The sequence below is a fragment of the Petromyzon marinus genome, chromosome 56 (genome assembly GCF_048934315.1).
Source record: "Petromyzon marinus isolate PM22_M1 ecotype Great Lakes invasive population chromosome 56, UKy_Petmar_22M1.pri1.0, whole genome shotgun sequence".
Classification (NCBI taxonomy): domain Eukaryota; kingdom Metazoa; phylum Chordata; class Hyperoartia; order Petromyzontiformes; family Petromyzontidae; genus Petromyzon; species Petromyzon marinus.
The window spans coordinates 3,796,995-3,823,700 of record NC_133722.1 but is presented as its reverse complement, the minus strand read 5'-3'; the positions used below and the strand labels follow the sequence as shown (position 1 = coordinate 3,823,700).

At 55.0% G+C, this 26,706-nt stretch overlaps 1 protein-coding gene across 2 annotated transcripts; it reads left to right on the top strand.

The window, feature by feature from the left end:
- Window positions 1–5,533: 5,533 nt before the first annotated feature.
- Window positions 5,534–22,349, top strand: LOC116954742 (tetraspanin-31-like). Of its 2 annotated transcripts, XM_076052473.1 has the most exons (7): window positions 5,534–5,712; window positions 5,764–6,023; window positions 14,396–14,563; window positions 18,658–18,738; window positions 20,186–20,302; window positions 20,949–21,050; window positions 21,964–22,349. In XM_076052473.1, exons 2-7 carry the CDS (start codon window positions 5,961–5,963, stop codon window positions 22,036–22,038), a joined length of 606 nt encoding a protein of 201 aa, XP_075908588.1. In that variant the 5' UTR covers window positions 5,534–5,712; window positions 5,764–5,960; the 3' UTR covers window positions 22,039–22,349. The 2 variants fall into 2 exon arrangements, with proteins under 2 accessions (XP_075908588.1, XP_075908587.1); XM_076052472.1 differs by having other exon boundaries at window positions 5,534–6,023.
- Window positions 22,350–26,706: the final 4,357 nt, after the last annotated feature.

Here is a 26,706-nt window from a genome sequence, read left to right as displayed (position 1 = left end):
ACTCATTCACTCCCACACTATATCACTCATTCACTCACTCACGACCACACTCATTCACCCCACTCACTCACCACCCCACTCATTCACTCACACACTATATCACTCATTCACTCACCATCACTCATTCACCCCACTCACTCACCACCCCACTCATTCACTCGCACACTATATCACTCATTCACTCACTCACGATCACTCATTCACCCCACTCACTCACCACCCCACTCATTCACTCACACACTATATCACTCATTCACTCACTCACCATCACTCATTCACCCACTCACTCACTACCCCACTCATTCACTCACACACTATATCACTCATTCACTCACTCACCATCACTCATTCACCCCACTCACTCACCACCCCACTCATTCACTCACACACTATATCACTCATTCACTCACCATCACTCATTCACCCCACTCACTCACCACCCCACTCATTCACTCACACACTATATCACTCATTCACTCACTCACCATCACTCATTCACCCCACTCACTCACCACCCCACTCATTCACTCACACACTATATCACTCATTCACTCACCATCACTCATTCACTGAACTCTTCCAAACTAGACTCCTCTATCCTGGTCTCTGGAGTTCTCACCCAGTATGGTGAAATAAAATACACTCTAGACCTGAACTCACTCACCATCTCACTCACCACCCCACCCACTCATTCACTCACCCACCATAGCACTCATTCACCCCACTCACTCACCACCCACTCACCACTCACCCACCACCCCACTCATTCACTCACCATCACAATCATCCACCCCACTCACTCACCACCCCACTCATTCACTCACACACTATATCACTCATTCACTCACTCACCATCACTCATTCACCCCACTCGCTCACCACCCACTCACCACTCACCCACCACCCCACTCATTCACTCACCATCACAATCATCCACCCCACTCACTCACCACCCCACTCATTCACTCACACACTATATCACTCATTCACTCACTCACCATCACTCATTCACCCTACTCACTCACCACCCCACTCATTCACTCACCATCACAATCATCCACCCCACCCATTTCACTGAACTCTTCCAAACGAGACTCCGCTATCCCGGCCTCTGGAGTTCTCCCCCAGCTCTCAACAAAATCAAACTCGAGCTGCCTCCACTGGCCACCCTTCGGCCAGCAGTGGAGTGAGGTGGGGGAGAGTTCACTCCCAGAGTCGTTCGTAGTCGTCCCACCGAGCCGGGCGACTCGTTCCGGGGTCCAGGTTTCCCGTTCCTGGCCGATGACCGCCATCTGCTGGGGCCCTCCAAGAAAAACACGAAATTCTTTCAAAATAATTATAATACGAGCGTGCGTACACCGACTCCATTCGCTTCCCAGACGAGGCCGGCATCACCCCGGAGCGGCAACAATTGTTTAAGCAATACAAACAACTCTTGACCGGGTTTCCACATTCATAGTCTCATCAGCAGCAGAGTCAAGCTCGCCTGAATCAATGCTGGTAAACTGCCCCAGATGTCAAAGGCGAGGACCAGTTTCCACATTCAGTCTCTCATCAGCAGCAGAGTCAAGCTCGCCTGAATCAATGCTGGTAAACTGCCCTAGATGTCAAAGGCGAGGACCAGTTTCCACATTCAATCTCTCATCAGCAGCAGAGTCAAAGCTCGCCTGAATCAATGCTGGTAAACTGCCCCAGATGTCAAAGGCGAGGACCAGTTTCCACATTCAGTCTCTCATCAGCAGCAGAGTCAAGCTCGCCTGAATCAATGCTGGTAAACTGCCCCAGATGTCAAAGGCGAGTACCAGTTTCCACATTCAGTCTCCCATCAGCAGCAGCAGTCAGGCTCGCCTGAATCAATGCTGGTAAACTGCCCCAGATGTCAAAGGCAAGGACCGGGGTTTCCACATTCAGTCTCTCATCAGCAGCAGAGTCAAGCTCACCTGAATCCAGGGTCGTCTCTGTCCGAGTTCGAACCGCACACGATCTCTAGATGTTGCCAGAGAGGCATCCTAAAGTCATCAACGGTACACGTCACGAAACCTTACCTGGCGTTCCACTCAGTTGTGAACTGATGACGCAACAATCTTACAGTCAGATTGACAAACGAAAACAATGTTAACTACCTCGCCCGGTATACAGGGGGTCGTGGGTGCGAACCCGACCCTGACGCCTGCTGCTGTAGATTTGGAGTTTGCCTGTCTCTCTCATCATCATCATCACGGTGGCCAGGAGATGTTAACTACCTCGCGCGGTATACAGGGGGTCGTGGGTGCGAACCCGACCCTGACGCCTGCTGCTGTATATTTGGAGTTTGCGGCGTGTGTGTCTCTCTCTCATCATCACGGTGGCTAGGAGATGTTAACTACCTCGCCTGGTATACAGGGGGTCGTGGGTGCGAACCCGACCCTGACGCCTGCTGCTATAGATTTGGAGTTTGCGGTGTCTCTCTCTCATCATTATCACGGTGGCTAGGAGATGTAAACTACCTCGCCTGGTCTACAGGAGGCCATGGGTTTGATCCCGACCCTGACGCCTGCTGCTGTAGATTTGGAGTTTGCGTGTCTCTCTCTCATCATCATCACGGTGGCTAGGAGATGTTAACTACCTCGCCTGGTCTACAGGAGGTCGTGGGTTCGATCCTGACCCTGAGGCCTGCTGCTGTATATTTGGAGTTTGCGTCTCTCTTTTTCTTTATCCCCGTGGTCGCATGCATTTTTATCCGGGTGCTCCGGTATTTCTCTTCACATTCAGAATCAAAAATCACGCGTTTAGAGTATTTGGCTGCTGCTCCACATGTCCACGTGATAAGCCACTTCGTTGAGCTGCTGTCATTTGTGGCCAGGTTGCATCTGAAAAAGAGCTATATAGCTCAGTGGGCCTTACCTGATCAAGTAACTTTTAGTTTGGGGTTTCAGCACCTCTGCATATCTATGCGAGTCTGTGGGTCTCTGTGAGTAGTGTATATGGATTCAAATATAAATCTATGGGTATCGATGCGAGTTTATGGGCTCTGTGCGAGTCTATGGGTCTCTGTGCGAGTATATGGGTCTCTGGGAGTGTATGGGTTTCTGTGAGAGTGTATGGGTGTCTGTGCGAGTCTCTGTGCGAGTCTGTGCGTCTCTGTGAGAGTCGGTGGGTCTCTATGAGAGTCGATGGGTCTCTATGAGAGTCGGTGGGTCTCTATGAGAGTCTGTGGGTCTCATTGAGAGTCTATGGGTCAATGTGTTATTGTATGAGTCTATGGCTATCTGTGCGAGTCTGTGGGTCTCTGTGCGAGTCTGTCGGTCTCTTGCGAGTCTGTGGGTCTCTGAGCGAGTCTGTGGGTCTGTGTGAGTCTATGGGTCTGTCAGTCTATGGATCTCTGTCCGTGTCTGTGGGTCTCTGTGCGAGTCTGTGGGTCTCTGTGCGAGTCTGTGGGCCTATGTGCGTATCTGTGGGTCTCTGTGCGAGTCCGTGAGTCTATGTGCGAGTCTATGGGTCTCTGTGCGAGTCTGTGGGTCCCTGTGCGAGTCTATGGGTCTCTGTGCGAGTCCTTGGGTTTCTGTGCGAGTCTGTGGGTCCCTGTGCGAGTCTATGGGTCTCTGTGCGAGTCCGTGAGTCTATGTGCGAGTCTGTGGGTCTCTGTGCGAGTCTGTGGGTCTATGTGCGTGTCTGTGGGTCTCTGTGCGAGTCTCTGGGTCTCTGTGCGTCTCTGAGGGTCTCTGTGCGAGTCTGTGGGTCTATGTGCGAGTCCGTGGGTCTCTGTCCGTGTCTGTGGGTCTCTGTGCGTGTCTGTGGGTCTCTGTGCGAGTCCGTGAGTCTATGTGCGTGTCTGTGGGTCTATGTGCGTGTCTGTGGGTCTCTGTGCGAGTCTGTGGGTCTCTGTGCGTGTCTGTGGGTCTCTGTGCGAATCCGTGAGTCTATGTGCGTGTCTGTGGGTCTCTGTGCGTGTCTAATGGGTCTCTGTGCGTGTCTGTGGGTCTCTGTGCGAGTCTGTGGGTCTCTGTGCGAGTCTATGGGTCTCTGTGCGAGTCCGCGAGTCTATGTGCGTGTCTGATGGGTCTCTGTGCATGTCTGTGGGTCTCTGTGCGTGTCTGTGGGTCTCTGCGAGTCCGTGGGTCTCTTTGCGTGTCTGTGAGTCTCTGTGCGAGTCCGTGAGTCTATGTGCGTGTCTGTGGGTCTCTGTGCGTCTCTGTGGGTCTCTGTGCGTGTCTGTGGGTCTCTGTGCGTGTCTGTGGGTCTATGTGAGTGTCTGTGGGTCCCTGTGCATGTTTGATGGCTCTCTGTGCGTATATGTGGGTCTCTGTGCGAGTCTGTGGGTCTCTGTGCGTGTCTGTGGGTCTCTGTGCGAGTCCGTGAGTCTATGTGCGTATCTGTGGGTCTCTGTGCGTGTCTAATGGGTCTCTGTGCGTGTCTGTGGGTCTCTGTGCGAGTCTGTGGGCCTATGTGCGTGTCTGAGGGTCTCTGTGCGTGTCTGTGGTTCTCTGTGCGTGTCTGATGGCTCTCTGCGCGTATCTGTGGGTCTCTGTGCGTGTCTGTGGGTCTCTGTGCGTGTCTGTGGGTCTCTGTGCGAGTCTGTGGGTCTCTGTGCGAGTCTGTGGGTCTCTGTGCGAGTCTGTGGGCCTATGTGCGTGTCTGTGGGTCTCTGTGCGAGTCTGTGGGTCTCTGTGCGAGTCTGTGGGTCTCTCTGCGTGTCTGTGGGTCTCTGTGCGAGTCTGTGGGTCTCTGTGCGTGTCTGTGGGTCTCTGTGCGAGTCTGTGGGTCTATGTGCGTGTCTGATGGCTCTCTGCGCGTATCTGTGGGTCTCTGTGCGTGTCTGTGGGTCTCTGTGCGAGTCTGTGGGCCTATGTGCGTGTCTGAGGGTCTCTGTGCGTGTCTGTGGGTCTCTGTGCGTGTCTAATGGGTCTCTGTGCGTGTCTGTGGGTCTCTGTGCGAGTCTGTGGGTCTCTGTGCGAGTCTATGGGTCTCTGTGCGAGTCCGCGAGTCTATGTGCGTGTCTGATGGGTCTCTGTGCATGTCTGTGGGTCTCTGTGCGTGTCTGTGGGTCTCTGCGAGTCCGTGGGTCTCTTTGCGTGTCTGTGAGTCTCTGTGCGAGTCCGTGAGTCTATGTGCGTGTCTGTGGGTCTCTGTGCGTCTCTGTGGGTCTCTGTGCGTGTCTGTGGGTCTCTGTGCGTGTCTGTGGGTCTATGTGAGTGTCTGTGGGTCCCTGTGCGTGTTTGATGGCTCTCTGTGCGTATATGTGGGTCTCTGTGCGTGTCTGTGGGTCTCTGTGCGAGTCCGTGAGTCTATGTGCGTATCTGTGGGTCTCTGTGCGTGTCTAATGGGTCTCTGTGCGTGTCTGTGGGTCTCTGTGCGAGTCTGTGGGTCTCTGTGCGTGTCTGTGGGTCTCTGTGCGAGTCCGTGGGTCCCTGCGAGGGTGTACGACAAAATCCGCTGAGTTGGCAACAGCCCTGGCCAAGGGAGCGCGCAGGTGCGGCCGGGCCACGCGAAATGCGCGACGTGGAGACCGGGGCGGGGCGTGGGTTGCCCCCCCCTCTCCCCCCCCCTCTCCTCCCCCCTCTCCCCCTCCTCGACACCGTCCCGGGCTCACACCGGAACCTCGTCGATTCGCCGCCTCATCCTCCTCCTCCGCCCGCTCCAGTCAGAGCTCACCGACGGTGCAGTCCCCTCCTCGGTCTGCGTCACCTATCCGGCACCTGGTCGAGGTTCAACACAGACACCCACCTGGTCGAGGTTCAACACAGACACCTGGTCGAGGTGGTTCAACACAGACACCTGGTCGAGGGTCTCTCTGCCGACGTCCATTCCATCTTCCCCCCTCGCCTTCCCCGATTCCTCCCATCGGGATCCCCCACCGGACCCCAAGCGGACCCCGCGAATCGAGCCGAGGAGAACCCCCTCTCCTCCTCCTCTCCTCCTCCTCCCCCTCCTCTCTCACCGCTTCATCCCCGACAAGAGCCCGGATACAGCAAGACGCCAAGATGGTGTGCGGAGGCTTCGTCTGCTCGAAGAACGCCCTCGGGGCGCTGAACACCCTCTACATGGTGAGGCGGCGGGGTTTCCCGGGGGGTCTGTGTAGGGGTCTCTGGGTCCTGTCTCTAGGGGTCTCTGGGTCCTGTCTCTAGGGGTCTCTGGGCGTGGGGAGTCGGGGGTCTCAGTGGTTTGTTCAGGGGTCTCTGGGTTCTGTCTCTAGGGGTCTCTGGGCGTGGGGTGTCAGGGGTCCATGTGGTTTGTTTAGGGGTCTCTGGGTTCTGTCTCTAGGGGTCTCTGGGCGTGGGGTGTCAGGGGTCCATGTGGTTTGTTTAGGGGTCTCTGGGTTCTGTCTCTAGGGGTCTCTGGGTTCTGTCTCTAGGGGTCTCTGTGGTTTGTTTAGGGGTCTGTGGGTTCTGTCTCTAGGGGTCTCTGGGTTCTGTCTCTAGGGGTATCTGGGCGTGGGGTGTCGGGGGTCCATGTGGTTTGTTCAGGGGTCTCTGGGTTCTGTCTCTAGGGGTCTCTGGTTTGTTTAGGGGTCTGTGGGTTCTGTCTCTAGGGGTCTCTGGGTTCTGTCTCTAGGGGTCTCTGGGCGTGGGGTGTCAGGGGTCTCTGTGGTTTGTTCAGGGGTCTCTGGGTTCTGTCTCTAGGGGTCTCTGGGTTCTGTCTCTAGGGGTCTCTGGGCGTGGGGTGTCAGGGGTCTCTGTGGTTTGTTCAGGGGTCTCTGGGTTCTGTCTCTAGGGGTCTCTGGGCGTGGGGTGTCAGGGGTCCATGTGGTTTGTTTAGGGGTCTCTGGGTTCTGTCTCTAGGGGTCTCTGTGGTTTGTTTAGGGGTCTGTGGGTTCTGTCTCTAGGGGTCTCTGTGGTTTGTTTAGGGGTCTGTGGGTTCTGTCTCTAGGGGTCTCTGGGCGTGGGGTGTCAGGGGTCCATGTGGTTTGTTTAGGGGTCTCTGGGTTCTGTCTCTAGGGGTCTGTGGGTTCTGTCTCTAGGGGTCTCTGGTTTCTGTCCCTAGGGGTCTCTGGGTTCTGTCTCTAGGGGTCTCTGGGCGTGGGGAGTCAGGGGTCTCTGTGGTTTGTTTAGGGGTCTCTGGGTTCTGTCTCTAGAGGTATCTGGGTTCTGTCTCTAGGGGTATCTGGGCGTGGGGAGTCAGGGGTCCATGAGGTTTGTTTAGGGGTCTCTGGGTTCTGTCTCTAGGGGTATCTGGGCGTGGGGGAGTCAGGGGTCTCTGTGGTTTGTTCAGGGGTCTCTGGTTTGTTTAGGGGTCTCTGGGTTCTTCTCTAGGAGTCTCTGGGTTCTGTCTCTAGGGGTCTCTGGGCGGGGGTGTCAGGGGTCCCTGTGGTTTGTTTAGGGGTCTGTCTCGGAGTGTGGTCTGAGTGTTTAGGGGGGGTCTGAGTGTTTAGGGGGGTCTGTTTAGGGGGGTCTGTTTAGGGGGGTCTGTTTGTGGTCTCTGGGGATGTCTAAAGAGGTTCTGCAGGGGTCTATAGGGGTGGGTTCCCTGTGAAAATGTATGTTTGTTAAACTTCTTTCGCACCGTACGTAGCCAACCGCGCTCACAAACTAACACACAACAAACAAGCAGTTTTAAAGTAAATAAATTTTCAAGGTAGTCTCTAGAAAAAGTGGTCTCTCTTGAGTGTAGGATTTGGGGGGGGGGTTAATAAGGGAGGACATATCTGTGACCTGGGATTGGTGTTTCTATGAGAAGCGGGGACTCATAGGGGGGGGGGTCTCTTATGAGGGGGGTGTATCTGGGTCTGAGGGTCTCGGTATCATCGGGGTCTTAAGGGGACTTGGGGGGCCGTGACCAAAAATAAAAGGGGGGGGGGAGGGGAGGGGGCTTCGAGAAGTTTCCGTCACGAGGGATGCGGTGGCGTTTAAATGGGGGGGGCCCCCGATGTTTCCCGGTGGGAGAATCGCCGCGCGTTTAAATCGATTGTTTGTCCGTTCCGTACGCGTCTCATGCGATATCGATACGGCGAGACGAGGGCGTTTGATTCCGTTACAAAAACACGCGAACTTTTGACGAGTCTAATAAACGCGCGGGTTTTAACCTCGCACGCGGAGGGACAGCGGTCGGCGTTGGCGAGAGAATCGCAGAATGGTGGAAGCGCGCAGTTCCATGTCAGACTTTTGACATGGAACTGTGGATCGAGCCTGGCTGGTCTCGGAGGGTGGGGGGTGGGGTGGGGTGGTTCTGTGAGCTGAGGCGACGACTCCTGGAAATCCCCTCCGCGTCTGTGCCGTTCACCTGGCTGCGGCCTCTACCCCATCACCACCCCCCCATCACCCCCCCCATCACCCACCCCATCACCCACCCCATCTCCACCCCCCCATCACCCACCCCATCACCCACCCCATCACCACCCCCCCATCACCCACCCCCCCATCACCCACCCCATCACCCACCCTATCACCCACCCCATCTCCACCCCCCCCATCACCCACCCCATCACCCACCCCATCACCACCCCCCATCACCCACCCCATCACCACCCCCCATCACCACCCCCCCATCACCCCCCCCATCACCCACCCTATCACCCACCCCATCTCCACCCCCCCCATCACCCACCCCATCACCCACCCCATCACCACCCCCCCATCACCCACCCCCCCATCACCCACCCCATCACCACCCCCCATCACCCACCCCCCCATCACCCACCCCATCACCCACCCCCCCATCACCACCCCCATCACCCACCCCCCATCACCCACCCCATCACCCACCCCATCACCCACCCCATCACCCACCCCCCCATCACCCACCCCATCACCACCCCCCCATCACCCACCCCCCCATCACCCACCCCATCACCACCCCCCCATCACCCACCCCCCCATCACCCACCCCCCCATCACCCACCCCATCACCCACCCCATCACCCACCCCCCATCACCCACCCCATCACAACCCCCATCACCCACCCCATCACCCACCCCATCACCCACCCCATCACAACCCCCATCACAACCCCCATCACCCACCCCATCACCACCCCCCCATCACCATCTTCCCCATCATCACCCCCCCATCATCACCCCCCCATCACCCACCCCCCCCCACCACCCACCCTATCACCCCCCCCCCATCACCCACCCCCCCATCACCACCTCCCATCACCACCCCCCATCACCCACCCCCCCATCACCCCCCCATCACCACCCCCCATCACCCACCCCATCACCACCCCCATCACCACCCCCCCATCACCCCCCCCATCACCCACCCCATCAAGGCCGTAGCCATGGAGTCAACATTGGGGAGGACCAAATAACTTCCTGCCTAAAATATAAAAAAAATCACTATTACATAGGATGGACTTTTTAATTAATGTATAATAGTGTATTGTATTACATTGCTCTGTTTTTTACCATTTCTTGTTTCATTGAATGTAATGGCAGAGATTAGGGATTAATAAAGTACAACCATAACCACAATCATGTAAACAGAAATCTATTTTATAGCAATATATTGGGGGGGGGGCATTTTGAGCATATTTGATTATGGGGGAGGGGTGTGTCCCCCCCAATATTAATAGCCTATAACAATATAAGTAGCCTATAACAATATAAATAGACTATAACAATATAAGTAGCCTATAACAATATAAGTAGCCTATAACAATATAAGTAGACTATAACAATATAAGTAGCCTATAACAATATAAGTAGCCTATAACAATATAAGTAGCCTATAACAATATAAGTGGACTATAACAATATAAGTAGCTTATAACAATATAAATAGCCTATAACAATATAAATAGCTTATAACAATATAAATAGCCTATAACAATATAAGTAGCCTATAACAATATAAATAGCCTATAACAATATAAGTAGCCTATAACAATATAAGTAGACTATAACAATATAAGTAGCCTATAACAATATAAGTAGCCTATAACAATATAAGTAGCTTATAACAATATAAATAGCCTATAACAATATAAATAGCCTATAACAATATAAGTAGCCTATAACAATATAAGTAGCCTATAACAATATAAGTCGCCTATAACAATATAAGTAGACTATAACAATATAAGTCGCCTATAACAATATAAGTAGACTATAACAATATAAATAGCCTATAACAATATAAGTAGACTATAACAATATAAGTAGACTATAACAATATAAGTAGCCTATAACAATATAAGTAGACTATAACAATATAAGTAGCCTATAATAATATAAGTAGCCTATAACAATATAAGTAGCCTATAACAATATAAGTAGCCTATAACAATATAAGTAGACTATAACAATATAAGTAGCCTATAACAATATAAGTAGACTATAACAATATAAGTCGCCTATAACAATATAAGTAGACTATAACAATATAAGTAGACTATAACAATATAAGTAGCCTATAACAATATAAGTAGACTATAACAATATAAGTCGCCTATAACAATATAAGTAGCCTATAACAATATAAGTAGACTATAACAATATAAGTAGACTATAACAATATAAGTAGACTATAACAATATAAGTAGACTATAACAATATAAGTAGACTATAACAATATAAGTAGACTATAACAATATAAGTAGCCTATAACAATATAAGTAGCCTATAACAATATAAGTAGACTATAACAATATAAGTAGACTATAACAATATAAGTAGACTATAACAATATAAGTAAACTATAACAATATAAGTAGCCTATAACAATATAAGTAGACTATAACAATATAAGTAGACTATAACAGACTTGGCAAGTGCTGTTAGCGAGTAGCACCGAAGTAGACCACCACGGCACACGAAGGAGGGGTGGGTGGACAACGCCACGCCCGGCCGCCTTTGTCTCCCCAGTGGCGATGTTTACACGCAGCACCAGATACGGATTTGAGGCCGAGTCGACCTAGGGGAGACGCAGGATCTCGGGTCGCGCTCACCGCTACACTACCCCTCCCCCTCGCCCCTCATCGCTTGCCATTCCCTCCGCCTCTTCTTCCCGCCCGCACCTCCAACCTCATTGCTCTCCTCACACCTCACCTCTTCCATTGCCCTCTTCTCAGCATCACCCCCTCACACCCAATCCCCACCTCATCAACTTGCCTTCTCTCGCCTCCCTCCTCACCCCCCCCCCCCTCATCACTTCTCACCTCTTCACCCCTCGCCTTCCCCTCTTCTCAGCATCACCCCCTCACACCCAATCCCCACCTCATCAACTTGCCTTCTCTCGCCTCAACCCCCCTCTCTCCTCACCCTCTCTCACCTCTTCACCCCTCGCCTCGTCACCTCAACGCCAACTGTCTGCCCTCGTCAACTTCTCGCTTGGTCCCCGCTCGCCCTCACCTCGTCCTGCCCCCTCACCTCGTCCTGCCCCCTCACCTCCTCCTGCCCCCTCACCTCGTCCTGCCCCCTCACCTCCTCCTGCCCCCTCACCTCGTCCTGCCCCCTCACCTCCTCCTGCCCCCTCGCCTCGACGTCATATTTCGTTCGTTCTCCCCTCTGCCGTGCCCCCCCCCCATCTCCTCCATCCCATTCCTCCCTCTCCGATAGCTCAACGAAATGTGGATTATTATTATTATTGCGTGGACGTTTTGCAGCAGACAAATACTCGAAACGCGCGGTGTTGATTCTGAGCGTGGATGGGGAGAGAGAGAGACTGCAAACTCCAAATACACAGCAGGCCTCAGGGTCGGGATTGAACCCACGACCTCCTGTAGACCAGGCGAGGTAGTTAACATCTCCTAGCCACCGTGATGATGATGAGAGAGACACGCAAACTCCAAATACACAGCAGGCGTCAGGGTTGGGATCGAACCCACGACCTCCTGTATACCAGGCGAGGTAGTTAACATCTCCTAGCCACCGTGATGATGATGAGAGAGAGACACGCAAACTCAAAATACACAGCAGGCGTCAGGGTTGGGATCGAACCCACGACTTCCTGTATACCGCGCGAGGTAGTTAACATCTCCTAGCCACCGTGATGATGATGAGAGAGAGAGACACGCAAACTCTACATATACAGCAGCAGGCATCAGGGTTGGGATCGAACCCACGACTTCCTGTATACCAGGCGAGGTGGTTAACATCTCCTAGCCACCGTGATGATGAGAGAGAGACACGCAAACTCCAAATATACAGCAGCAGGCATCAGGGTTGGGATCGAACCCACGACTTCCTGTATACCAGGCGAGGTAGTTAACATCTCCTAGCCACCGTCGACACAAGCCGCATTCATCCGAAGTGTAGGCGTGAATTATTTTGAACCAAGGAGGGGCCAGGTGGCTCGCACACAACTCAGGGAGTCGAGCCCAGCATTGCTGAGACCCTCCCCCTGCCCTCCCCCCCCCTCCCCGAGATTTGAAATCGGGGTTCAGTCGCCTGTGGTGAAACCGGTTCCTCAAGTGTTGGAGCGAGTTTTTGGGCTCAGCCCGGTCACCAATGGCTGCACAACAACCCCCACCATCACACTGTGCTTCTCTGCACCACATTTGGTTTTGGCTGTCATGCGACGGCGGCACATTGCTCTCGGGCGGCGGGGCGGGAAGGCGCTGCCTGCTCCCGTGTGTGAACCAGAGCGGTACTTTAAGAAGAAGGCGATCTCAGTGGTAGCTCTGTGATATCTGCTTCAGTGGGCCGTTCTGTGTGTGGACCAGAGCGGTACTTTAAGAAGAAGGCGATCTCAGCGGTAGCTCTGTGATATCTGCTTACGTGGGCTATTCTGTGTGGACCAGAGTGGAACTTGAAGAAGAAGGCGATATCAGCGGTAGCTCTATGATATCTGCTTCAGTGGGCCGTTCTGTGTGTGGACCAGAGCGGTACTTTAAGAAGAAGGCGATATCAGCGGTAGCTCTGTGATATCTGCTTCAGTGGGCCATTCTGTGTGGACCAGAGTGGAACTTTAAGAAGAAGGCGATCTCAGTGGTAGCTCTGTGATATCTTCTTCAGTGGGCCGTTCTGTGTGGACCACAGTGGAACTTTAAGAAGAAGGCGATCTCAGTGGTAGCTCTGTGATATCTGCTTCAGTGGGCCGTTCTGTGTGGACCACAGTGGAACTTTAAGAAGAAGGCGATCTCAGTGGTAGCTCTGTGATATCTGCTTCAGTGGGCCGTTCTGTGTGAACCAGAGTGGAACTTTAAGAAGAAGGCGATCTCAGCGGTAGCTCTGTGATCACCGCTTACGTGGGCTATTCTGTGTGGACCAGTTGTCACTTGAAGAAAAAGGCAATCTCAGCGGTAGCTCTATGATATCTGCTTCAGTGGGCCATTCTGTGTGGACCAGAGTGGAACTTTAAGAAGAAGGCGATCTCAGCTGTAGCTCTGTGATATCTGCTTCAGTGGGCTATTCTGTGTGGACCAGTTGTCACTTGAAGAAGAAGGCGATCTCAGCGGTAGCTCTGTGATATCTGCTTCAGTGGGCTATTCTGTGTGGACCAGTTGTCACTTGAAGAAGAAGGCGATCTCAGCGGTAGCTCTGTGATATCTGCTTCAGTGGGCCGTTTTCTAACGCGAAGGGGGTCGCACTTCTCACTGCGAGAGCTCCAAAGGGATTCTTCGTCTCGTGACGAGGCAGCACCAATAGCAGCACAATCCAAAAAAATATATATTTAAAGATTAGATAAATTTTGCGTGAGATGCGATTGCCCGTGCCACTTGGCATTTTCCTGTGTGACTGGTGCCCTCTTTGCAGCTTAAATGGTCACCGCCACCCCCACCAGAACGCTATGGTAAGGAGGCTAGCGAATCTGAACTGCTTGCCTACAGCCACACCTCCGATTAGCACGGTTGGTTACGTACGGTGCGAAAGAAGTTCAACACACACACACACACACCTACACTCCCATCACCTCCGATTAGCACACGGTTGGCTACGTACGGTGCAACAAAAGTTAAACACACACACACGTGCATGCGTGCATGCGTGCGTGCGTACGTGCGTACGTTTCCCGGTTGGGATGCAAGGCAGCGGGAGTGTGAAGAGGTGGCCCCGAGCGGACGCCTTGGGACTCCCGCTCAGATAGACGTGGGCTTTTGGCGTGACGGTAAAGCGACCACTGTAAGTGACCGCAGTGTGCGATGATTGTTCAAAAGTGGGTTTGCAATCGGATGAAGCATTTCTGTTTGATGTCCTCTGACCTCTTAACCCTGTTCCACGTCATCCTCCTTCGTCGTCTGTCCCCTCCTCCTTGTCACCCTCCTCCCTCTCCTCTTGCATCTCTCCTCCCTTCTGCTCCTGAATCCACTTCGACATCGTCTCCCTCAAACTTCTCCCACCTCCGTGTCAACCTCCGTGTCAACCTCCCTCCCTCACCCCCTCTCCCTTCTCACCCGCGACACGCTCCCCTCACGTCGTCACTTCATCGCCCGTCTCCCATCGCCTCCCTCTCTCCCCTCCCTCCCACCTCCCTACCTCAACCCCAACCTTTCTCACCTCTCCCTTCTCTCCCCCCCCGACCCCCCTCCACCGTGCAGCTCGTGGGGCTGCTGCTGATCGGGGTCGCGGCCTACGGCGCAGGCTTCGGCATCATCTCCAGCATCTCGGTGGTGGGCGGCGTCATCTCCGTTGGCTTCTTCCTCTTCCTCGTCTCCATCGTCGGCCTCGTCGGTGCCGTCAAGCACCACCAGGTGCTGCTCTTCTTCGTATCCTCACCGGCCGGGCGCGGGGCCACCGAGGCAGGGGCGGCACCATGGCACGTCGCGCGGCCGGACGCGGTAGTGTCTCGAGGGGTGTTACCATCGGGGGTCGTCCTTACCATCGGGGGTCGCCGTTACGCCCGGGGGTCGCCGTCACCCCCCCGGGGGTCGTCGTCACCCCCCCGGGGGTCGCCGTCACCCCCCCGAAACTCGGGTTTCTGACAACGTTGAGCGTCTCGCGATCGTGAAGTGGAAGGCGCAGGGGGGACGGAGGGAGTTGGAGGTTGACACGCCGGCTCTGCCCGTGCGGGTGGCTCGGCGTTGCCCACCTACCCCTGCGGCAGTCGGTGGTGGTAGCCAAGGGAGGCGGGGGGGGGGGAGTCGATCTTCTTGATGATTTTCAAACCGGCCGCGTCTCATTGCGAGCCTGCCGCTTGTGCGCGGCCAGGTGGTGGCAGCCATCGGGGCGGAGAGGCGGCGTCGTGAACCGTGATCGGGGGGTTTGTGTCCTGTGGTCGTGAACCGTGATCGGGGGGTTTTGTGTCCTGTGGTCGTGAACCGTGATCGGGGGGTTTGTGTCCTGTGGTCGTGAACCGTGATCGGGGGGTTTTGTGTCGGCTGATCGTGAACCGGCGTCGCGATGAATCGTCGCCGCGATGAATCGTCGCGAAAACTGGACGCCGATTTTCTTCCGCGCCGCTCGCGATTTCAGCGTTTTTTTAAATTATTTGAGTCATCGTCGTTGTCGTCGCTGTGTGGTGTGGCGGTGCAGCGGTTGACGTGCTAACAAACCCACAGCCACCCCCCCTCGACGTTCTCGTGTTCAATTTCCCCACTCACGGCCAACTTCGGTTCATGAATATCTGAACCGGTCCCGTAGCCTCCCCCCTCCCCCTCTCCCCCTAGGTCGACTCAGCCTTAGATGTATTACTTGGTGCGGTTTGTAAGGATCCATACCGGGGAGACGAAAATGGCCTGGGTGTGGTGCTGGCCACCCACCCCCTTCGTATGCTGTGCCGGCCTTCATACTCACTGCGACACTTGCCCCTCCAGCCTGCGTAGGCTACACAGGGGATCTTTGTTTTTTGTGGCGGTAGAGGTAGTGGTGGTCATGGTATGGATACTGCTGGTGGTGGTAGGGGGTATCGGTAGTGGTTGTAGGGGTTGTGTTGATGGTTGTGGTTTTGGTGGTCGGGGTATCGGTGGTGGTGGTCGCTGTGTTGGTACTGTTAATGGTGGTGGTGGTAGGGGTATCGGTGGTGGTTGTAGGGGTTGTATTAGTACTGGTGGTGGTTATTGTGGTGGTTGTAGGGGTTATGTTAGTACTACTGTTGCATGTGGTGATGGTTGTAGGGGTTGTGTTGGTACTACTGTTGCATGTGGTGGTGGTTGTAGGGGTTCTGTTAGTACTGGTGGTGGTGGTTGTAGGGGTTGTATTAGTACTACTGTTGCATGCGGTGGTGGTTGTAGGGGTTGTGTTGGTACTGCTGGTGGTGGTTGTAGGGGTTGTGTTAGTACTACTGTTGCATGCGGTGGTGGTTGTAGGGGTTGTGTTGGTACTGCTGGTGGTGGTTATAGGGGTTGTGTTAGTACTACTGTTGCATGCGGTGGTGGTTGTAGGGGTTGTGTTGGTACTGCTGGTGGTGGTTGTAGGGGTTGTGTTGGTACTGCTGGTGGTGGTTGTAGGGGTTGTGTTAGTACTGCTGGTGGTGGTTGTAGGGGTTGTGTTAGTACTACTGTTGCATGCGGTGGTGGTTGTAGGGGTTGTGTTGGTACTGCTGGTGATGGTTGTAGGGGTTGTGTTGGTACTGCTGGTGGTGGTTGTAGGGGTTGTGTTGGTACTGCTGCTGCTGCTGCTGGTGTAACACAGGTGCTCATGCGAGTCTGTTTACAGGAGCCACGTCCTTTCTCAAGTACGTCAGCGATTGCGCTTTTCCTTCCATTGATGTATCCCTCCCTGTGTCGATGACATTCACTCAAGACGTGTGCTGGAGTGCCGCTGCCCGCCGTCACCGGCGCTCGCTTCCGCGATTGACACGGCCGCCGCCGCCGCTGGGTCCCCCGCTCTGCAGGGTGCATGCTGGGTAACGCCACCACGGGGGGGGGGTGTGGCGGTGGGGGGGGGTCAGTACAGTCGCTCACAAAAGCACGCGGGGGGGGATAGGGGCTGGCGCGGTTGTGAGCTGCATTGGATTTTTCACTGCCCGGCATCCTGTCGTCTCGGATTGACATCCTGCCTCCGCTTCCTGTCTCCAGCGGTTCTGGTGCCACAGCAGCCCTGAGCGGTGGCTGTTGCGGTGGTTGGCGGTGGTACGGGCCAACCGCGGGGGAAGGAAGACAAACTCAACACAAAAAGCAGTTTTAAAGAAAATGTTTCGTAACCTTTGGCTCCTTATCTGGACCCAATCGCCACACAGCTAAGCCAACTGTGTCAGAATCAGAATATTTATTTATGACCGGAGGAATCCGATGAACTATGAAGCTTTTTTTTCACAGATGTCCAGTAGGTGGGGGGGGGCGGTCAGAAAGTTACAACAACAAACAACAGAAAAACACCATCGGACTGCAAAGAAGAGGAAAAAGTTAGCGGGTCGCTTTATAAATATTCACCGTCGGTACAGCTGTGAGAGCCTAAAACAGTAGTGGGCAGGAGGGGGGGCGGGGTGGGGTTCATTGGTATGGATGTAAATGTACGTGGAAATGTACAGTGGTACCCCGGAGATCGAACTTAATTCGTTCCAGAAGGCCATTAGAACACCGATTTGTTCAAACACCGAATTAATTTTCCCCATAAGAATTAACGTAAATTACATTAATTGGTTCCATACACAAGGAATCTCTCGTTATAAAGCATTTTTACACGAAGTTTACAGTAATTACACGCATAAAATAATTTTAAAAAACCAAGAAACACGATAAACAAATGGAATAAATGAATAAATACACGGAATAAATGGACTAAATGAACATTGAACTTCACTTTACCTGTAGAAAGGAGAGTCGATGGCTTGAGTGGAAGGTGGTGAGGAGGAGGTGGTGTTGGTGGTGTTAATGTTTGGAAGGGGAGTCCCATACGGTAAAACCTTTGTCTGGGCAAGCGCCATGCACGCTGCTGGCCATCAGCGTTTCAGCCGTACACAGGTTCTTTCAAGTCGCGATTGCCATTCGACCTCCGTATTTCGTTCGGTTTCCGGGGCAAGAAATGTTCGGAAATATGGTTCGAACACCGAATTGTTAAGAGTTCTGGTGCATTCGATCTCCAAGGTTCTACTGTATCTATTTTTAAGTTACTAAAAAAAAGTTGCTTAGTTTCGTGACCAATATCATCCATAATACAGCGGGTTTTTTTGGGTTATATTGGGCAAATATAAATGTGTCGTGAAACCCGCCACTACTCGACATCCAATTAATAAGGTTTGTCACGTCAACGGAACGTGCCAATCTCGTTACTGGTTCAGCACGTCGCTGTGTAAATCCACGACATTTACAATCTCCTCAATCTACTCAGATTGTAAATGTCGTCTATCTGCTCTCCAACACCGGCGTGCTGTACTAGTGGCGGGTTTAAGGACACTTTTATATTCACGCGCTCTAACCCAAAAAAACCTCTAATCATAAGAAGTTGCTTATTAACCCTTTCCCGTCCCAATGATGTACACATACGTCATCGGTTTTTCTTCCGATTCCGGACGTTTACGTCGGCGGAACGGTAATCGATTCGGGAGTGAAAGGCCCACGCGGGAAGGCGCGTGGCACCAGTTTGGCCGTCGGCTATCGTAGCCTGGCGGCGGTCGTGCCGCTACAGTTCTCCGCGGTGAGTACTGTACAGCATCCTTCAAAAAACAGCGGCGCCGCTTCGCCTCCTCTAAGCGAAATGAACGCTGGGCCGCCCGCGTTCTCCCCGAGATTCGGCGGTGAGCGGGGGACGGCAGCGCCCTCCAACTTGCGTACGTCTCGGAACGTGGAAGGGGTGAAACGTTGGACAGATGTCGGGGACGACGGTTGTACAGGCGGCCAAAGGGGCGAGCGAGGGCGCGGCCGTGGGTCACGTGGGGCTCCTTCCGGCGCAGTCCCCTTTGTCCTTGACGGAGCGTGTGCAGTACATGGTGATCCTGGTGCCCATGTTCATCGTGCAGCTCGGCGTGTCCTGCACCTGCCTCGCCCTCAACGAGAACCAGCAGGTGAGATGATGGGAACCAGCAGGTGGTGAGACGATGGGAACCAGCAGGTGGTGAGATGATGAGAACCAGCAGGTGAGATTAAGGGAACCAGCAGGTGGTGAGACGGGAACCGCGCAAGGGCCAGCGACCCACGGCCGGAGTTCAGTGGGGGTAGCGGTGGGGGTGGGGGTGGAGATGGGGGTAGCGGGGGGCTGGCGGTGGGGGTGGAGGTGGGGGTAGCGGTGGGGGTGGGGGTGGGGGTAGCGGTGGGGGTGGAGGCGAGGATGGAGGTGGAGGTAGCGGTAGCGGTGGAGGTTCTACAGGAGGCCAGGACGAGGCCTTCCTTTCCACTGTCCTCTGTAATGATTTCCCTTGCGTGTGGGCACGTGTTCCCGTGCTCCCCCAGCTGACATACGGCGTGACCCCCCCCATCTCCCTTACGGCTTGTTTTCCGGTGCCAGATCCCAGCCGGGTCAGCGCACGGTTGACCCTCCCGGTCCACGGTGGGATTATTATCTTAAAAAATTCCCCACCGGCTATTTTGCCGAGCCGAGCCAGAACCAAACCAGAACCAAACCGTGGCGATGCTGCTGGCCTCTGTCCGAGTCTGGCTCGGGGGGGGGGGGGGGGGTCAAGCAGAGCCATGTGGGGGCGAGGGAGGGAGTGGATTATTATTAGCGAGAGATGGCAGTGGAATTCGGGAGGCTTTCATCCAGCAGTGGATGTGACCATGGCTGATGGTCATGATGCCACACAGCACTTGCCTCAGCAGTCTGTTAAGGCTACACGGGGGGGATCTTTGTCTTTGTCCTGGGTGTGTGTTTGTGTACCCTTGTGTCTGTACGTGTGTGTGTATGTGTGTGTATGTATGTGTGTGTATGTGTGTATGTGTGTGTATGTGTGTATGTGTGTGTGTATGTGTGTGTCTGTACGTGTGTGTGCTGGGGAGCGGTAGTGTAGCGGTTCGTGCGCTGCGCTACGAACCTGGCGACCCGGGTTGGATTCCCGCTTATGGTTATCTGAACCAGTCCTGGGCCTCCCCTAGGTTGACTCACCCTCAAACGAGTACCTGGTGCGGTGTGTAAACATCACCACTGGGGAGACAAAAACGGGCTGGCGTGGTGCTGGCCACCTCCAACCCCTTGTGGGCCGTGCCGGCCTGCATAGGTGCTCGTTAACAGCACTTGCCCCAATAATCTGTTAAGGCTACATGGGGGATCTTTTGTCTTTGTGCTGGAGGGTGGTGGCGCAGTGGTTAGCACGCTGCGCTACGAACCCTGGCCATCCGAGTTCAATTCCTGCTCAAAAGCTATTTCGGTGACGAATATCTGAACGGACCCTGGGCTTTCTCTGGGTCCACTGGTGAAGGCGCGATGTGTCGGCCTTCATAGATATTTGCTTGACAGCACTTGCCCCAACAGTCTATTACAAGGCTACGTGGGGGATCTTTGTCTTTGTGTTCCGGTAGGACACCCTGTTGGAGTTGAGCTGGGCCAACGCCAACAACAAGACCCGGGAAGACGTTCAGAAGTACCTGCAGTGTTGTGGCTTCACCAACACCACGGAAGATCCGCTCTGCGCTGAGGTTTGCCGACCACAACACTCCCCCGCCACAACAACAACCCCACGACCACCAACGCTGAGCTAACTGAGCGAGCTTACAGGCTCAACGTCTGGTCAAGGGGAACCGGATCTATTTGTAAATATCGGCTTGAATCCTCGGGAGAAACGCGCGCGAACTCGCACATTCCCATCGGTGAGCTCCTCTGGCAGGCGGGGACTCGTCACGTGGTCCGCTTCCCCTGCCACCGCATGCCCTGCCACCGCATGCCCAAGCAGCGTCTCTTTGGCCAGAATAGAGGGGGCTCTACGGGCACGGCACGGGCTGGAGAAGAGGTGGGCTGACGGTGGTTACAGGAGGATGTGGAGCCGAGTGGACTTGCCGGTGACTGGTACCGGCGCTATTGGGGCAGTTAAGAGGCAGTCGCCCCCTACATCAACAGTGGAGGATGGCGGTGCGACGCTCACGACAACGAGCGGACCGCCGGGCGGATAAAACGCAGAACGGTGACAGTGGGGAGAGCAACAGGTGGCACATCTGGCAGTCGTCTCCTGGCCCTGTCCTGTGAGCCTCCTGTGAGCCTTCCACACCTGAAGTGAAAGCCTGAGAGTGCACCTTGCCTGGTACAGGTGCCGTGCTAACCTGTGTCTGTGTACCGTGTGTCGTGCAGGCTCACCCCGAGTACACGCCTTGCCGCTTAGTCTTTGGCAAGTCTCTAGACGGACTCCTACGCGCAGTCGGGGGCATTGGACTCTTCTTTGCCTTCACCCTGGTGCGTCCCCATCTTTGTTTCTCACTCTCCCCTTCTCGTCCATCTTTGGCTCTCACTCTCCCCGAGTCTCCCACTCCACAAATCTCCCACGTCACCCCTCCGCGTGTCTCACACTCTCCGTGTCTCCCACCGTTCCGTTTCCCCGTGTGCCCCACATCCCCCACTCCACAAATCGCCCACGTCACCAATCCGCGTGTCTCCCACTCCCTGTGTCTCCCGCTTCCCGTGTCTCCCCACGTCTCCCACATCTCCCACTCCCCAAATCTCCCATGTCACCCCTCCCCGTGTCTCCCGCTGTACCACTACCCGTGTGTCTCCACGTGTCTCCCACTACCCAAATCTCCCACTGCGAAAATCTCCCACGTCACACCTCCCCGTGTCTCCCGCTGTACCACTCCCCGTGTGTCTCCACGTGTCTCCCACTACCCAAATCTCCCACGTCTCCCACTCCCCGTGTCTCCCGCTGTACCACTCCCCGTGTCTCTCCACGTGTCTCCCACTCCCCAAATCTCCCACGTCTCCCACTCCCCGTGTCTCCCGCTGTACCACTCCCCGTGTGTCTCCACGTGTCTCCCACTACCCAAATCTCCCACGTCTCCCCCTCCCCGTGTCTCCCGCTGTACCACTCCACATGTCTCTCCACGTATCTCCCACTCCCCAAATCTCCCACGTCACCCCTCCCCGTGTCTCCCGCTGTACCACTCCCCGTGTGTCTCCACGTGTCTCCCACTACCCAAATCTCCCACTGCGCAAATCTCCCACGTCACACCTCCCCTTGTCTCCCGCTGTACCACTCCCCGTGTCTCTCCACGTGTCTCCCACTCCCCAAATCTCCCACGTCTCCCACTCCCCGTGTCTGACCCGCTTCTCCTCCCCTCCCCGTTGCGGTCTCCCCCCGTATGTTGTCCGCCAGTTGCTGGGACTGTGGCTGACCCACCGCTACCGCAACCAGAAGGATCCACGAGGTCACTCCGGGGCATTCCTGTAACCTTCTCCACCTCCCTCGCCTCCTCCACCTCCTCCTCCACCTCCCTTCCCTCCTCCACCCACCTCACTGCCACCCTCACCACCTCCCCACAGCCGTTTATCTCCCGGTGGGCAGGGCGGGGGGGGGGGGTTGGTCACATGACGACGATTAAGTCGGTATCGGTTTTCTAAAACTAAACCCCGTTAATTCCACGGAGGCCGTTGCTCGGGCCCGTGTTTGTTCACGTCCTACGGCCTCGTTGCTCGATGCGCGGCAGCCTGCGTAGTTGACCCTGTCGGGAGTAAATGCAAAAAACTCATTTGGGGGGGGGGGGGGGGGCTCGCGGAGAAGGCCGCACCACAGCGCTGTCCCTGTGGGTGATATTTGTACTGGCTGTGCACGAAAACTACACCGGGAATGTCGGGCGTGCGACTGTCTTTTTGCGCGCGTTTGTGGAGACGCGGTTTCACGTCAAGTCTGCGGTGGGCGCCGTGCACGCGAGGCTCGCTCGGCGAGCGACCGAGAGGAGTTCCCTGCGCCGTTAACGCTGTGGAACTTTGGCGAGCGACCGCTTTTTCAGTTATTTTTTTTTCCCCGCTGCACCTTTGTAAGGGGTCCTCCAAAAAGCCTCTCCCACCCCCCTCTCTCTCTCGTGTGCGCGGGACCCGGTATATATCCGCTCGCGTTATTTTTGTGGAAAACCGGCATGGGTTTGGGTTTGCGTCGTAATTTCCACCTGCTTATGTTGCTCTGTAGATTTAACAGTGCGTGGGGGGCGGGTGGGTGGGTGAGCGGGGATGAGTTTCGGATTAAACGCTTTCACGTTTTTTCAGGACAATTTCTGAGCTTTTGTTTTCACATTTTTTTCCCCCCGATCGTTTTCACTGCGCGATGCGAGTGGCTCCTCGACGCCCGACGCGAGCGTCGTCACCGTCGCCGGTTACCGCGGGACACCAGGGAGAGGTTCCAGGCGACGTCACAGCGCAACGGCATTTGGCAGTGACCTCACGTCTCCAGTTTAAAATGCGGATCGCATTTTTACTTTAACAAATTATGCGGTGATGCTTCCGCCGCCGCCGCCGCCGCTGGGTTGGCAGTGGTTCACACCAGCCCAGATAAATGACAGAAGACTCAATACGTTCATAAGTGACGCTGTGTGGTCATAAATGAATCTAAAATCATTTACGTGCTATAAAGAAACGGGCCCATTGCCTGTAGCGTCGCCAATTATTAACATGGTTTTTTTTTTCTCTTTTAAGGCCCCACGCAGCCTTACTGACGAACGTGTTGACACTTGTACTGCAATGTTCGGTGAATGTAACGCTCCTGTCGTTTGACGGTCCGTGTCTGCGCTGGCACGAAGATGCTCGGCGGGAGTTGGTGCGGGGCGGTGACGGGCGTGAACCGGAGATTACGAGAGCCAGGCTCCGTAGGAGATGGAGGTATCGTCGCCGGGAGGCGACCTGTGCGAGTTGTGGACGGTGGTGGGGGGGGGGGCATCGTGGGTGGGAGATGATGTGTGGGAGTTGGAATGTCGTGCTTCTGTCTGCAAGGGGAGCAAAATCATTGAATAAACGTGGTCACGTGGAGACGGGGGTCACACACTGGTCGATGTCTCTCACCGGTACGCGGTGCCACTCTGCCGTCTCGCATCAAGAGCCGAAGAAGCGATAAGCATTTCTCACCGCCTGGACGAGGTGGCAAGGCATGAGCTGCAGCCACAGCCCATAGTGAGTGTCACAGTGGACGTGGTGTGCCGGGTGCGGTGGTGTCGCGGTTAGCGCTACGCCGTGCTACGAACCTGTCAAACCCGAGTTCGATTCCCGCTCACGGCCACCAACACCAGTGACGATTATCTGAACCGGTCCTGGGCCCTCTCCTTGGCGGACTCGGCCTCAAATGAGTACCTGGTGCGGTATCTCAACATCGCCACTGGGGAGACAAAGGCGGCCGGGCGTGGTGCTGGCCATCCACCCCCTCGTGCGCCGTGCCGGCCTTCATTGGTGCCGCTCGCTAACAGCACTTGCCCCTACGGTCTGTTAAGGCTACACGGGGGATCTTTGTCTTTGGTGTGCTGGGTGGGAACACAACCAGGTAGATGGAATATATCCCGGTTGTCCCACAGCCGTCGAGTCGACACGAGAGGACCACAGCTGGAGATGTTGCAGGGAGCATCGCGACACCTTCGCATTCGTGAAACAGCCCGCGGAAGCGGATATCGCAGAGCCTCCTCCGATATCGCAGAGCCTCCTCCGATATCCCCCCTGCAAGTGATCTCTGGTCCAAATCCGCACCTCTGATTTAGCACGGTCGGCTATGTATGGTGCGAAAGAAGTTGCACGTACAAATTGCTGTAGCAATTTCCCACCCGCTCTGAACGTTTTCAAATCAGTAGCATCAACTCACTCCACTTGAGAAGAGCGGTTTACTCGGAGCGCTGCCTCTAAGTCTACGGGTGTCTGTGTGAGTCACTGGGGACCTGGCTGAGACCATCAACGCATTACACTTGAGAAACTCTGTTTAATCACTGTGGTTGGGCGGCTGAAACTCGCGTAGCCCAGAATAAGCGTCTCTCTGACCTCGTGAGCCAGCTGGCCACGGTGGCCCTGCCACCGATGATGCCATGCTCGTGCTGACCAGCAGGGGAGCACTCACCACGTGGAGCACGTGACCTCTACCTGCCCCCCCCCCCACCCAGTTCGAACCCCCTCCCCGCTCCCCGTCACCGCCCGCTGTGAAAACAGACTCCGCTCCGTGCAGTAGCAGCAGCGTGGAGGCCCTGATGCAGCCTCTCTCTCTCCTCCTCGTCTCTCCTGACCCTTGGCTCCCGTTTCTCCGCTCGCCTTCCCACCGTCTTCCCCCTTCCCGTTCTCTCTCTCTCTCTTCCTTCTCTGCCTTCCACTTTCTCCCGTACAGCAATCTCCCCGACTCCACTCCTCGTGATGTAACAGGGCGGGGGTCGTGGGTTCGACCCTGACGGCGCCTGCTGCTGCTGCTGTGTGGAGTTTGCGGCGTCTCTCTCCCCGCGGTCGCGTGGATTTTTCTCCGGGTCCTCCATTTTGTTTCCTCCCCCCCCCATCCACATTTAGAACCAACATCTCGCGTTTTGGTTGCGTTTTGGATGCTATAGATTTTAGATTTCCACGTGACGATGAAAGCAACTTTTGTTGAGCTGTCATTTTTTGCGATAGCCACGTCACGTCTGAAAAAAAGAGCTTTGGGGCCCGTCCATAAATGACGTCACGCACCTGGGGGGGGGGGGCGGGGGTCAGATATTTGTGACGATGTGTGACGGGAGGGGGGGGGTGAGAAATGTGACGTCACATCAAAACGCGCAACTTTAAATAAATATAGACAACACGTTCTACTTAATTAAATAGACTTTTTAATAAATGTTTTCTACAACATCAGAGTGCAGCGCCACATTAAATACGCAACTACAATGACAATAGTTTAAAGCGATTTGAAGCATGTTTTATTTTTGGGCGGGGGGGGGGCAGAGCTTTGTGACGTCATTTGAGGGGGGGGGTCTGACTTGTTGTGACGCCGTGTGACGAAGCGGGGGGGGGTCAAAAATCGTCCAAAATCGCAGTGACGTCATTTACGAACTGCCCCTTCATGGCTCAGTGGGCCTTACCTGGTAAAATAATAACAAAGTTTGTTTAGTTTCAACTCGGTCGACGCGGGTCAAACAGCTGCTGAGGTTCAAGCAACCGCGTCGCCCGCTCGCGGTGCACAGCGGCGCAACGTCGCAGACATCGTCGCCTGCGCGACTGCTTTGCCCGCGGCACATTGGGCGGCGTGGTGCGACAAGCCACCACACTTTACCCCGCGGCTGCCGGGTGGACGGAGCTGGCGGTGGCGGTGGACGTGGTCAGTAAGGGACGTGACGCCACTGTGACGTCACTGTGACCGCACCTTGGCAAGCGCGCGCGCGCCGCGTTGCGGCGAACTCTGGCCCCCGAGAAGGCGACCTTTGACCCTCCCGAAGCAAAAATAAAAAAAAACAACTCGGCGCACTGGGGAGTCGATAGCGGCCGCGTCGTGGCGGTGGTAACGGGGGCGACGTTTCGGGCAACGTTCCTTGCGTAGGAAAATTGCACGTGCGGTATGAAGAAGGGTCGTTGCCCGAAACGTTGTTGATCATGTCGGCTCTGCTCGTGCGCCAACTGCCAACGCAGCACCAGCAAATAATTCGTTCACCACCCCCCCACCACCACCACCCCCGCAATCTTTACAGCTTTTCAACCTTTGACACGTTCACAGCGGCAACGTTTATCGAACATCGGCATCGCCAACAGCCATGATGCATCATCCACTGCTGGATGAAGGCGAACCTGCCTGACATACCCCCCACAAGCCGCCATGCGATGACTGCCAAATCCAACCGGAGCCAATTTCATCGCTCCGTCTCCATGGGGGAGGTGCTGTGACCCGCTTTGGGCCGCGTTTCCTCGCCTCTTGGCTGCAGCTCTGGGCCAGTCCCCGCGTCTGGGCCACATCGTCCGCCGACCCCGCTGGCCGGGCCGAAACCTTTGAACTTTTACTCCAAGGCCCGCGTGCTCTCTCTCTCTCAGCCGCTCGTCCGTGTCTACCTCTTTCAGGTTCTCGCCGTGAGCTCCATTGTTGTACTGCACTCTTCGTGCTGCTATGGTCCCCCCCCTTAGTTGATCAAGGTGGCGCGGGGGT